At 44.6% G+C, this 14,085-nt stretch overlaps 1 protein-coding gene across 1 annotated transcript; it reads right to left on the minus strand.

Annotated features, from left to right (window-relative positions):
- Window positions 1–442: 442 nt before the first annotated feature.
- Window positions 443–13,441, minus strand: ZBTB21 (zinc finger and BTB domain containing 21). Its single transcript, XM_040339025.1, has 2 exons — window positions 13,283–13,441; window positions 443–5,276 (listed from the first exon to the last, which is right to left on the minus strand). The coding sequence occupies exon 2, from the start codon at window positions 5,261–5,263 to the stop codon at window positions 2,201–2,203; it is 3,063 nt and encodes a 1,020-aa protein (XP_040194959.1). The 5' UTR covers window positions 5,264–5,276; window positions 13,283–13,441; the 3' UTR covers window positions 443–2,200.
- Window positions 13,442–14,085: the final 644 nt, after the last annotated feature.

Genomic DNA, 14,085 nt, shown 5'->3' on the forward strand with positions numbered 1-14,085 from the left:
AAGGGGCAGAGAGCACCGCTTTGAGGGAGTGTAGAAGGGCATTGCATTGGGGGGAGCAGAGAACAGTACAGTGGAGGTGGGGCAGGTGGTGATATGAAGGGGGTAAAAGAACACTGCTGTGGGGGGGGGGGGTATGTGATATGGGCAGAGGATACTACTGTTGAGGGGGGCAGAAGGTGATGTGAAGGGGGGGAGGACACTACTGTGGGGGTGATGCAAGAGGGGCAGAGGACACTACTGTGGAGGGGGCCAGGAGGTGATGTGAAGGGGGGTGATGGTGATGTGAGAGGGGCAGAGGACACTGCTGTGGGGGCATTATTGTGGAGGGGGTGGGTTCAAAATACTACTGTGAAGGGGCAGAGGACACAGATGTAAGATGAATCTTAATTCAGTACCCCTGCTGTACAACTTTTCCTGGTGAACACATCAACACATCAATTAGGTCTTAACTTGTTTTAATAACCAGTACCAACCCTTTTTGAAGAATACACATGGAAGTACCTCATAGTTGGAGCCTTCTCCTCTATCCCAGCCTTTGTCAACCCTGTTAACCCAGAGGAACCCTTGAAATAATTTTTAGGTCTCAGGGCACCTCTGACTAAACCAATTCACTTGTCGTCAGTGGGAAAAATGCCCCCCTTACAGTGGTGGTCAAAGAGATAGATAAAGATCATTGGTGTCATGGTGCTGGCTCTGCTTAGTGGCATTGGCCCCGGTACTCTGCAGGCACCATTAAATGGGAGGTCAATTAGCCACATCTCAAGGAACCCCTAGCAACCTCTGGAGGAACCGTAGTGGTCGAGACTGGCTGCTCTATACCATTAAATACAAGAATCATGCTCAATTACTCTATGGAGTACAGGACATTCCAGGGAAATCCAGACAAGCATTGAATACAACCTTCCGTCATATTCTGCGTGGAGAAAGTCATATTTTCCACAAGCTCATAATCAGGGTACCTTGCAACCCCACAAATATGATTATATAAATACTATAAATTTTGTTGCTTAAAAGATTGCTGCAGCATATACCTCTCTTGGCCTTTTTATCCCCTTTTATAGTCTTCTTCTCCTTGTCTGGAGCACCTCTAATTTATAATCCGACATAGTTTGAGAAGTTTGGTGTGGAGGAACTGTAGTGGCGTGCACAGAGCCCCGACTTCAACCCTACTGAACTCCTTTGGGATCAATTTGGAATGCTAAAGTTTTCTTGTCTAACATCAGTATTTGACTTACAAATGCTGTTTGGGCTGAACTAGCACAAACTCCCACAAACAAACTCTAAAGTCTTGTGGAAAGCCTCCCTAGAAGAGTGGATGCTATTGAAGCTACAAATCGAGAAAGGGGGTAGCATCATATTCATGTTGATTGTTTAGCACTGGAATGTGTAACAAGCTCACACAGCTGTGATGATCGGGTTTTTGCCCATAAAGTGTATCCAAACCTAAGCAGAGAGAAGCACCTTGTGACTGAGAGGCATCAGGAACGGTTGGGTGGATTTACCTCTCTGGTATTTAGCAAAAATGTAGATATATCAGCTGTAGTCAAACTCACCCTTTAATCACAAAATTTGATCTAATAAAGAAAAAAAAGGAATATCATAGCTATAGGTTTTCAAAACCATGTGAGATCTGGTTTTGCCGAATACTAAAACAATATAAAAACTTTTTCTACCAATGCTAATCTAATAGCACAGAATCATCTGTTGGCCAGATAGAGACAAAGATTCACCAAAAAAAAGTGACATACTGAGTTGAGGTTCTTGTATTGATTATTGCTACAGGATAACGAATAGTTAGATAATTTTTCACGGTCTTCAGTAAATACAAAAAAATATCATGTCCTGAAGAATTATAGATGCGAGGTGACTAAACTTCAAAAGAATAAGTCTCCAACCAACACCAAAAAGATAAGTTGGTGCAACTGAAACTTCTTATGTAAAGCTAGGGCAGGTAAGGGATTCCATGCATATAAAACCGATAATGTAAGACAAAAATGCAGATTTGGAGGGGGTGGGGTTTAGTTTACTAGTCGATTTAAGACCAAATTACTGCACACCATTTAAAATTCTTCTAGCAACAGCAATAAAAAATGAAAAATCACCGGCTCTCAAAATCTTTAGAGGTCTTCTACTTTTAGCTAATCGGTAGCAACTGTCAGAAGAAAAAACAAACAAAAACATGTCTTGTAGCACCGAAGGTTCAGTTGTGTGTTTGCTCGTGACTCCACAAACTGAACGCAGTCTTAAAGGTCCTATGACACAGTTTACACATGAATTGCCGCTTGAAGGTAATGACTGAAAGGGGTGGGGCGTGGTAAAAAAGAGTATCTGATTCTTGAGGGGCAAAGCCTTTTTCGCTCCCATCAGGTTTTTCTGGTAAAGTCGGGCGTGTCTCTGGCTCTATTTTAGGTGGCGGTGGTGGTGGCGGCGGGGGAGGAGGAGGAGGTGGAGATGGAGAGCTCACAGGAGCACAAGCTTCTGGCTCTTTAAAAGACGACACATCTTCTCCTTGTGCCATATGCGACTGAAAGTGGCTCCAAAGTCGAAAATTCGTTCGGAAGGCTTTGTTGCATACGTGACAGATGAAAGGCTTGACTGAGCACAAGAGTTCCTGGTGGCGCTCCAGCTGTTTATGGACTGTAAACATTTTCCCGCATTTTTCGCACGACCACACGCCGCGCTCAGAGCCAGTCATGTCTTCCTTTTGACTGTAAATGGCTTCTGAGCTATCGTCCATCTCATCTGTGGGTTCTTCCTTAATTTTAACGCTAAACTGTTTTGAAACGCTAAGGTCCTCAGGGAGGCAGTTAGAATCCTCAGAATCAAAGTTCATATGTTCCGAAGAATCACTATAAACGCCGTCATCTTTCGACGAGAGAAAGCTATTCCCTTTGCTGGACTCGGACAAGGACTGCAACCTTGGTGGGTTGTTGACCTCTCCGTTGTGATCGAGCGCAGGCAGTGAAAAGTTTTCCGTTGGCGTCATTGTATTTTGGTTGTGGACTTCAACTTGATGACGCCAGATGCTGAAAGAGGATTTAAATGTTCGCATGCACTCAAGGCATGTCAGCTTTTTATATTCGCACTTTGGTTCATGTTCGTTTTTCTGTTCTGGGGTTGAAAACCGAAGGCTACAGTAAGGGCATAAAGTAGCATTTCTGCACATGCGTTCATGATTCCCTTGCTCAAGAAATGAAGTAAACTTTACATTGCAAAGTCGGCAAGGATACACCTCCTTGTTTTCCACCGGGCTCTTCGGAGGAGAAGATACCTTAGGCCTGATGGACTTGTTGCTATATGTAGACCTCTCTTCTGGATGCATTTTGAGGTGCTGTTTATACTGCGTAAGAAAACGGTAAGATTTCCCACACTGGTTGCAACTGAAAGCAGCTTTGGTTCTCGATCTCAAGCTTCTTTTCATGGCTTGTGCTTGGCTACTAGAAGATCCAGGAAATCCTGGTTTGCCCCTTCGCAACTTAAACATAAGCGCTTTTTTAATTTCCCGTTCTCTTACAATGTCTATTAATTTCCTTTGGAATTTTTCATCCAAAACGGTTTGTGCATTTGAAGCAGGCGATGGATTTTTCAATACTCCATGTTGCGTCTGACAGTGCGTCCACACTTTAAAATTTGTGTGGAACCTTTTGTAGCAAATATCGCACGAGTATGGTTTTTCAGGGTTATGGTACATGTTAACGTGACGATGAAGACCAGCTGTCGATCTAAAAATTTTAAGGCAGTGTTTACATTTGAATTTTTTGTTTTGAAGGACATCTGGTGTTGCGATGACCATTTCCTTGCTATCGTCTGAATCTGAGAAATCGCCAAGGGCTGTAGAGTCTTCTGCATAGTTTCCATCATATTCTGGAGAACTACTTCTTTTCAATTTTACTCTTAAATGTGGTATTCTTTTTTCTGTCTGAAATGTTCTTTTAGATGAATGAGTACGCAAAGGAGCTTCTTCAGATTTAGAGGAAAATGCTCTACTCCTTTGTCGAGTAGCATCTCTTATTCGCATTGCATCTGATGGTTCTGAAGCAGGGCTGCTAGGCTCAGTCTTTATGCATAAATCGTTCTCTGTAGAAGTTGACTGTGATAAACTAAAGGGTCTTAAAGGATCCAAAGTCTTTTCCTGCTCCTTTTCTCGGCCTGCGGGTTTATCTATAGGTCCTTTTAAATTGTGCCTTTGAGAAATTCCAATAAGCACATCCTCATTTGGACTATCCCGCTGGGATGCTGTTCCTTGAATGGATTGCAAGTCAAAACTTTGTGAGTATGCAGGAACTTGACTGTCCATAGATAATGATCTTCTAAGAAGACTCTTAACAAGTGGACCGCTACGGTCAATCTGTTGGCTTGAGGATCTTATAGAAGAAGCTCCAAATCCTATGTGAGGATAACCCGGTATCTTTCTTTCGTCTTTCATTTCTGAAGTGCCCCTTTCAGGTTTCTGTGACGAATATAGAGATTCCGTTGAGCCAAGTAAAGATGCTGATGCCAATTTCTTCTTTAAAATCTCATTTCCCCTTGGATATGATCCAGTAGAAGGATGATCATTCACATCAACATCATGTCCTTCAGATACCCTCTGATGAAATGTTGCCTTTCGTTTCAGGGACCCACTTAAGGGCTGCTCACCTGAGTTAGAGGACCCATGCCACTTCCTTTCAGAAGACAAGAAACTGGCAAGAGAATCACCCGGGCGCACATGGTGCTTAACGGAAGGTGCTTTCCCCAAAGACGTTGAAGGCTTTGTCCTGTTTTTGTCCTGATTACACAAGTCCCTGCTTTGCGCCTCGTTTCTGCTTTGACAGACGATAACGCTTGTTTGCTGAGACCCACTTTCATCTTCCTCTTGGACAGTCAACTTTTTGCTGGAAGAAGAAAACGGTGCTTGTGGGGTTTTGGAAAGAATATTTGTCAGGAAGCTTATTCCAAGGCTGTATCCTTGTTCCTGAACCGCCGCGAGACTTCCCTTTTCAACAAACAGCGATGAGGAATAGATGTAGTTCAAGACGTTTTCAAAGGCATCAGCTTCGCAAAAGTCCAGCTGAAAGACTGTCTGAGACTCGTTGTTTTTGTCTGTGAACAGACTGTGGAAGTATTCGCTGCTGGCGGCCAACACGTTTTTGTGTGCTCGAAATTTCTGGTCTCCGACTATCAGAAGAACATCGCACAGCTGACCCTTCAGGCGTTTCTCGTTTAAGGAACTTAGAATGGAAATCGCATGGGCTGGATTTATGTAATGTAGAAGGCCATCCATTGTTCTGAGAAACCTAGAAAATAAAAAACAAAAAAACAGACATGAAAGAATTAGGTTCTTCTCAACATGTAGCAGAAAAACTAACTCTTTATGGAAACTCCCCCCCCCCCCCCCCGTTTTTTTTTTTTTAAACATCACAAAGTGCAGCACAACTCATAAAAAAATATTAATTAACTATATAGGTTTGTGCAAACAAACTGTATATGAGTGTCCTGAAAATAATAACAATATATATGTAAAAATAGATATGCAGTCTCATATAAAATGCTAAAAATTATAAATGTGACCAAATACCATAAATCCTCCAAAGCCAATCTATCAGGAATAGTGCAAAAAGTCCTCCAAACAATATACAGTTCAAGCTCTTCTTCTTAAACCTTGTGTCTCCTCATTAAAGCAGAGCTCCACCCTAAAGTGGAACTCCTGCTGATCGGAACCCTCCCCCCTCCGGTGTCACATTTGACACCTTTCAGGGGGGAGGGGGGTGCAGATACCTGTCTTAAGACAGGTATTTGCACCCACTTCTGGCCACACAGTCTCGGGCAGACTGCGGGCAGGACATCACCTCCCGTCCTCCCCCTGTTGTGCTCTGGGAACACTCGGCTCCCAGAGCACAGCGGGAGCCAATCAGCAGGCGCAGCGCAACTCGCGCCATAGGGAACCGGGTAGTGAAGCCGGAGCGCTTCACTTCCTGGTTCCCTCACCGAGGATGGCGGGGGGGGGGGGGGGCAGCAGAGTGACGAGCGATTGCTTGACCTCTGCTGCGGACGGCGCTGGACTCCAGGACAGGTAAGTGTCCCAATATTAAAAGTCAGCAGCTGCAGCATTTGTAGCTGCTGGCTTTTAATTTTTTTTTTTCATGGCACATCCGCTTTAATTCTCAAACTTCTGGACATGATGACGTCAGGTGGACCAGCCCCTGTATTGTCACATGATACAATGACACACACATATAATGTTTGTTTGCACAATCCAATATAGTTTATTTGTTTTTTATTTCGAGTTGCGATGCACTTTGTGATATTTTAATATTTATTTGGTGTGGGAACGCACAACAGTGATTAGCGGCAACACAGCATATTTATAATTTTTTGGGCAAGCGTGGCGATTTTGTTTTTATTTTATAGGGGGAAAAAAATTCCCTAATATTTTTACCTTTTTTGTGCTGAAAGGCAGCGCTTCCTGCTTTATGACCTAGACCAGAGGTCTCCAAACTTTTCAAACAAAGGGGCGGTTTATTGTCTTTCAGACTTAAGGAGGGCCGGATTGTGGATGGCAATGGCCCAGCATCTGTGAAAATAAATATGGCCCCCAGGGCTGGTGGTCAATGGGAAGAGGAGTAGTATCCCATCATTGGTATCGGTGAAAGATATAGTGCCCCAGTGGGAGAAAAATTGCCTCATATCAGTGGGAGGAATAGTGCCCCGAGGGCCGCATAAAGGCTAGCCAAGGGCCACATCTGGCCCTCTGGCCGCAGTTTGGAGACCCCTGACCTAGACTGAGCCCTATTTCCTCCTGGGATTGCCACATCACAGCTGTCCCTGAAGGCACTATGGTACCAAGACCAAGATTCATTGCATGCTCATCACAACCCTGTAGTGCATCTTTGCATGCAGAAAGATGCTGTGGGCCACTATAGTGCTCATATACCAGAATCTAAAGACATTTATGTGCCATAACTATATATTAGGCCTCCTGAATTTACACAGGATTTTGCTGGGAGTGGTATTTGTGTGGAGTTAAATGCCTTGTTGATGTCAGAGGAGAATGGGCAGACTGGTTCAAGATGATAGAAGGGCAACAGTAACTCAAATAATCACTCATTACATCGAAGGTATGCAGAATACCATCTCTGAATGTACAACACATCCAACCTTGAAGCAGAAGACCACATGGGATGCCACTCCTGTCGGCTAAGAACAGGAGGCTGAGGCTACAATTCACACAGGATCACCAAAATTGGACGATTGAAGATTGGAAACAGGTTGCCTGGTCCTATGAGTCTCGATTTCAGCTGTGACATTCAGATGGTCGGGTCAGAATTTGGTGTAAACAACATGAAATCATGGATCCATCCTGCCTTGTATCACCGGTTCAGGCTGGTGGTGGTGTAATGGTGGTGTAATGGTGTGAGGGATATTTTCTTGGCACACTTTGGACCCCTTAGTACCAATTGAGCCTCGTTTTAATGCCACGGCCTACCTGAGTATTGTTGCTGACCATGTCCATCCCTTTATGACTACAGTGTCCCCATCTTCTGATGGCTCCTTCCAGCAGGATAATGTCACCATGTCACAAAGATCCGATCATCTCACCTCTGGACAATGAGGTCACTGTACTCCAATGGCCTCCACACTCACGACATCTCATCCAATAGAGCAGTGTTTCCCAACTCCAGTCCTCAAGGCACACCAACAGGTCATGTTTTCAGGCTTTCCATTATTTTGCACAGGTGATTTGATCAGTTTCACTGCCTTACTAATTACAACAGCCGTTTCATCTGAGGGAAATCCTGAAAACATGACCTGTTGGTGTGCCTTGAGGACTGGAGTTGGGAAACACTGCAATAGAGGACCTTTGGGATGTGGTGGAACAGGTGATTGGCATCATTGATGTGCAGCTGACAAATCTGCAGCAACTGTGTGATGCCATCATGTCACTATGGACCAAAATCTCTGAGGAATGTTTCCAACAACTTGTTGGATCTATGCCACGAAGAATGAAGGCAAAGGGGGGGGTCCAACCCGCTACTAGCAAGGTGTACCTAATAAAGTAGCCGGTGAGTGTACAACCACCGATTTCCTTTTGAGCTAAGAGGCGTATGGGTGTTACGCTTTGTTGTTTACATTTTCTCCATCCCTGTATGACCCCACAATTCACTGTGTTAATCTGTTAGAGTCTAAATCTTGTGTAAGCTCCGTGTTTTTGTCAGAGCTTACATAAAGGTAATGAACTTAAAGTGTAAGCCCTGTCAAATCCTAAATATACTTAAACCTGATCCCACCCCCAGGTGGAAAAGCACTCCAGTCCGGTCACATGATCAGCTCCCATCGGCAGCTTCAGTGTAGAGGAGGGAAAGCCGACAACGGATGCACCATTGTAAGCCTGTGGTTGACATCATCCCCCAGGCTCTGCAGCCATTGTTGACGATCTCTCCTCTTCACTGAAGCCGCTGCTGGGACTCAAGTACACACTATAGAGGGATGCGCTTTGTTCATTTTTCATGTCGGACGTTCACAACCACTTTAGGGTAAAAACCTTCAGCCTTCACAACCACTTTAAGTCTTAACTGATAACCTGTAAGGCGTTCAGTCACCCATGGATGGATACTTTTAGGTACTGTAGTTCGTCACCATTTATTTAATGGGCATACGCAAATTTTAGGGCAACATCTTTTTTTTTTTATATTTTACCAAACATTGGGTATTACATTGTGTCTAGGGGTGCAACGGATCGTCACACCCCGCGATCCGCTCCGGAGCCTAGGCAAGTCCCCGACTTCGGCCTAGCTCCGGAGCGGCAGCCATCTTGCTCCACCCAGTCTGCTTGCCAGAGCCCAGCGTGACACGCCTCCCCGGGGGGGCGTGTCGCGCTGTGCACTGGGCTCTGGCAAGCAGACTTGGAGAGGGAATGTTAGTGAAGCACTGGTTGAGAGGAGGGGGAAAAAGAAAAAGAAAAAAAAAAAAAAAAAAGAGCACAGTAGCAATTCACAAGGGTGGATTAAAGAGGCTGTTTGGACAGGACTTGTTAAAAGTACAATCTTGCTGTTTTTACAGCAAGATTATTTACTACTACTGCATGTTATTTCACCCCAGTTCTGACAATGACTATAAAGTGTGTGTGTGAAAATATATATATATATATATATATATATATATATATATATATATATATATATATATATATATATAATTTTTAAAAAAAAATTTGGACCGATGAAAAGGGGCTTTTTTTTTTTTTGCTGATCCGAAAATGATCCGATCCGTGACTCCTGATCCGAGGATCGATCCGATCCGTGAGTTTTTTGATCCGTTGCACCCCTAATTGTGTCTGTGTGCACTACATTTTATTGTATTTCTTAAAGGGGTTGTAAAGGTAAATACAAATTTCCCTAAATAGCTTCCTTTACCTTAATGCAGTCCTCCTTCACTTACCTCATCCTTCCATTTTGATTTTAAATGTCCTTATTTATTCTGAGAAATCCTCTTTCTGTTCTTCTGTCTGTATTTTACCACAGTAATGTGAGGCTTTCTCCCTGGTGTGGAGAAAGCCTCTTGAGGAGGGAGGGGGTGAGCAGGAGTGTCAGGATGCCCACTGAGGCCCCTTTCACACTGGGACGGGAGCCGCGGTGGTGGTATAGCGGCACTAAACCGTCGCATTTGCCGCGGGATTCAGCCGCTAGCGGTGCGGTAGACACGCTGCTCCTCTCATCACTCCATAGATGCTGCCGACAGTGTGAAAGGGGTCTAACACACAGCTCCTTTCTCTATCTGCAAAGTAGAGAGTGTCCTGACTTTCCTGCTTGCCCCCTACCCCCTCAAGAGGCTTTCTCCACACCAGGGAGAAAGCCTCGCATTACTGTGTGGAGTTACAGACAGAAGAACAGGAAGTGAGGATTTCTCAGAAGAAATAAGGACATTTAAAAGCAAAATGGAAGGATGAGGAAAGTGAAGGAGGACCGCACTAAGGTAAAGGAAGCGATTTAGGGATTTTTTTTACCTTTACAACCCCTTTAAATTATGAAATTTGATAAACAGGTGCTTAGCCACCATTTTATTCTCCAGGACCTCTGCTTTAACCACTTTAGCCCCAGAAGAATTTACCCCCTTCCAAAATTGATGTCCTTTTTTTCCCACAAATAGAGCTTTCTTTGGTGGCATAAGTGTATATTGATATTTTTATTTAGTAATGGCGGCGATCAGCGATTTTTAGCGTGACGGTGACATTATGGCGGACACATTCACCTTTTATACAGCGATCAGTGCTATAAAAATGCGCAGACTACTGTGTAAATGACACTGGCAGGAAAGGGGTTAAACACTAGGGGGCGATCAAGGGGTTAAGTGCGTCCTAGGGAGTGATTCTAACTGTGGAGGGGGGCTGGGCTACCACTGACATGACAGCGATCACTGCTTCCGATGACAGGGAGCAGTAGATCTCTGTCAGTTCACTAGGCAGAACAGGGAAATCCCTTGTTTACATAGGCAACTCCCTGTTCTGCCTCTCCGTGTCACGATCGCGAAAGTGGCGGGCGTTTGCGTGTGCCCATTTGCCCACCACTGCCATTGTGCCGACGTATATCGGCGTGCAGCGGTTGGCATGTGGTTAAAAAAAAAATATATATACACATATATAATTGTATTGGGATTCTAAGTAATTTTCTAGCAAAAAGTGACGATTTTAACCACCTGAAGGCCTTTTCTGCCACTTTGTTAACATCCCTTGTAATAGAAATTAGGATGACAGGTTCTCTTTATGGTGAGATCTGGGGGAAAAAAAGACCCCAAATCTCTTCCTTACCTTTAAAGCATAACTAAAAGGCAAAAACTTTTATTTCTGTTTTGGATAGGACACCTGTCAGTTTTTATTGCTGTCTGTGCCCCCCCCCCATGTAAAGGAGATCCATTCTGTCCACTTGTCCTGTTTACATGATCATTGAAGGTAAGGCCCCTTTCACACTGACATATTTTTTAGGCGGTTTAGCTCTAAAAAATAGGATTTTTGTACTCACCGTAAAATCCATTTCTCTAAGTTCATGGACGGACACAGCATCTTTTGACAGTAGGGTTATATCAAGCGGATATAACCCTACTGTCAAAGGATGCTGTGTCCGTCCATGAACGGAAGAGAAATAGCGCTGTTATACCACCTGAAAAAATCGTGCCCTGCAGTCTTCAGTGTGAAAGCCCAAAAGGCTTTCACACTGAAGCGGTGCGCTATCAGGACCGCTCCAAAGGTCCTGCTAGCCCCATCTTTGGAGCGGGGCGTTTACCGCTCCTTCCCATTGAAATCAATGGGAAACCGTGGTAATACCGCTGGCAATGTGTCTCTGCAGAGGCAAATTGCGGGCGGTATTAACCCTTTTTCGGACGCTAGCGGGTGTTAAAACCACACTGCTGAATATCGCGGTAAATACGACGGTATAGCGGCGCTATACCGTCACCACACCTCCACTGCCCCGTGTGAAAGGGGCCTAAAGGAAGGTCGTCCCCTGAAAAGTAATAGAGGAACTCTTCCAATGGGGACACTAGTTCTGGTCACCTGGGGGTCCCCAAGGAATCCCCTTAACCACTTAAGGACCGGACCAATATGCTGCTAAATGACCCAAGGGGTTTTTACAATTCGGCACTGCGTCGCTTTAACAGACAATTGCGCGGTCGTGCGACGTGGCTCCCAAACAAAATTGGCGTCCTTTTTTCCCCACAAATAGAGCTTTCTTTTGGTGGTATTTGATCACCTCTGCAGTTTTTATTTTTTGCGCTATAAACTAAAATAGAGCGACAATTTTGAAAAAAATTCAATATTTTTTACTTTTTGCTATAATAAATATCCCCCAAAAACATATATAACATTTTTTTTTTCTTTAGTTTAGGCCGATACGTATTCTTCTACCTATTTTTGGTAAAAAATAAAAAAATCGCAATAAGCGTTTATCGATTGGTTTGCGCAAAATTTATAGCGTTTACACAATAGGGGATATTTTTATTGCATTTTTATTAATTATTTATTTTTACTACTAATGGCGGCGATCAGCGTCTTTTTTTGTGACTGCGACATTATGGCGGACACTTCGGACAATTTTGACACATTTTTGGGACCATTGTCATTTTCACAGCAAAAAATGCATTTAAATTGCATTGTTTATTGTGAAAATGACAGTTGCAGTTTGGGAGTTAACCACAGGGGGCGCTGAAGGGGTTAGTGTTCACTTTGTGTGTGTTTACAACTGTAGGGGGGTGTGGCTGTAGGTCTGACATCATCGATCGAGTCTCCCTATAAAAGGGATCACACGATCGATGCCGCCGCCACAGTGAAGCCGTGTTTACATACGGCTCTCCCCGTTCTTCAGCTCCGGGGAGCGATCGCGACGGAGTGGCTAGAAATGAATAGCCGCGCCTCGTCCCGGATCGCTCCCCGCGGGTTATCCGACCGCCGCATGTAGCGGGGGGGGGGGGGGGGGTCCCGATCCACGTCTAGGCAGGGACGTACAGGTACGCCAATGTGCCTGTACGTGCCATTCTGCCGACGTACATCTACATGCGGCGGTCTGGAAGTGGTTAAAGTGGAGTTCCACCCAAAAGTGGAAGCTCCGCTTGTTCGCACCGAAGATGGTGGGACAATTCCAAAAGTGCAGCATGACTCGCGTGTTATATTATAATTTTTTATTATTAATAAAATACATAATATTTGTATTATTTTTTTTTATATTATTATAAAACAAATTATCTAGATCTAAAACCCTGACCAAAAAGCTCCTCCCACCCTCTCCCCCCTTAGTTCCTCTTCAAACTTTTTTTTGTTTTTTCATATTAATAATAATTCGTTGTGACAGGTCCCCTTTAAGAAGAAGGACAAAAAAAAAAAGGGGGAAAAACAGGTCATGTGAAGTAGTCACTTTGTTCACGCCGCCATTTTCCAGAAGCCCCACGTCATAGGAGGAGAGATAACGGTCTCCAACAACATGACTCACTCATTGGGGACAAACCCAGCACGAAAATCAACAAACTGTACACTCCGCCAATAGAAAGTCCCTCAGCACGTCACGTGGCGAACCAGCGCGCAAGCGCAGTCGGCGCCGCCTCACACTGTCTTCGGCGCATGCGCAGTGGCAGCTGCTTCAACAGAAGGGTGTGCGAGGGGGAGAGAGAGGCAGGCGAGCTGTCAGCTATTTAGGGGAAGGCGGCGGCGCTCCCGGGAAGAGGGAAGACGCAACTGAGGGACGGAGAGAGCAGCGCAGGGTCGTTACGTCAGGGAAAGGCCCGCGGGCCTTGGCTCTACGGGGACGCCCGGATAACCCACCGTCACTCCGGGCCCGGGGCGGCGGAATCTTCACCGCGCCGCTGTCTTCTCCCTCCGGTCCGCAATTCATCTGCGAGCTCCTGCCGCCGTGATTCCATCCATCTTGAATTTGACGTCATCCCACACCAGAGATGAGGTCATCGCACGGAGCGCTCGTCACGTGCGCGGCGTTCCGATTGGCTGGATCCGCCGGAGGGGCGGGGGGAGAGGGGGCGGAGCCGGTGGGAGGAGCTCCGGGGAGAGAAAGTGATGATGATTCTTATTGTCATCAGCAGCGAGGGAGATGTCATCCCTCCTGTGTGTTCTGCAGGTGAACTACAAGTCCCAGCATGTGCACAACTCAATATATCGTCCTGTAATAGTCATTATACATCCAATAATAAAGGAGTTTATGACTCTTTATAACATTATTATAGGATTTTATATATTAAGGTGTTTATAAAATTATAATAATAATAATATATCAAAAATAAATAAAAACCTATAAAAAAAAAAACAATATATTTAACCACTTAAGCCCCGGACCAATATGCAGCTAAAGGACCCGGCCAGGTTTTGCCATACGGCACTGCGTCGCTTTAACAGACAATTGCGCGGTCGTGCGACGCGGCTCCCAAACAAAATTGGCGTCCTTTTTTCCCCACAAATAGAGCTTTCTTTTGGTGGTATTTGATCACCTCTGCGGTTTTTATTTTTTGCGCTATAAACAAAAATAGAGCGACAATTTTGAAAAAAATTCAATATTTTTTAACTTTTTGCTATAATAAATATCCCCAAAAAAAATATACAAAAATTTTTTTTTT

The sequence above is a fragment of the Rana temporaria genome, chromosome 2 (assembly GCF_905171775.1).
Source record: "Rana temporaria chromosome 2, aRanTem1.1, whole genome shotgun sequence".
Lineage (NCBI taxonomy): Eukaryota > Metazoa > Chordata > Amphibia > Anura > Ranidae > Rana > Rana temporaria.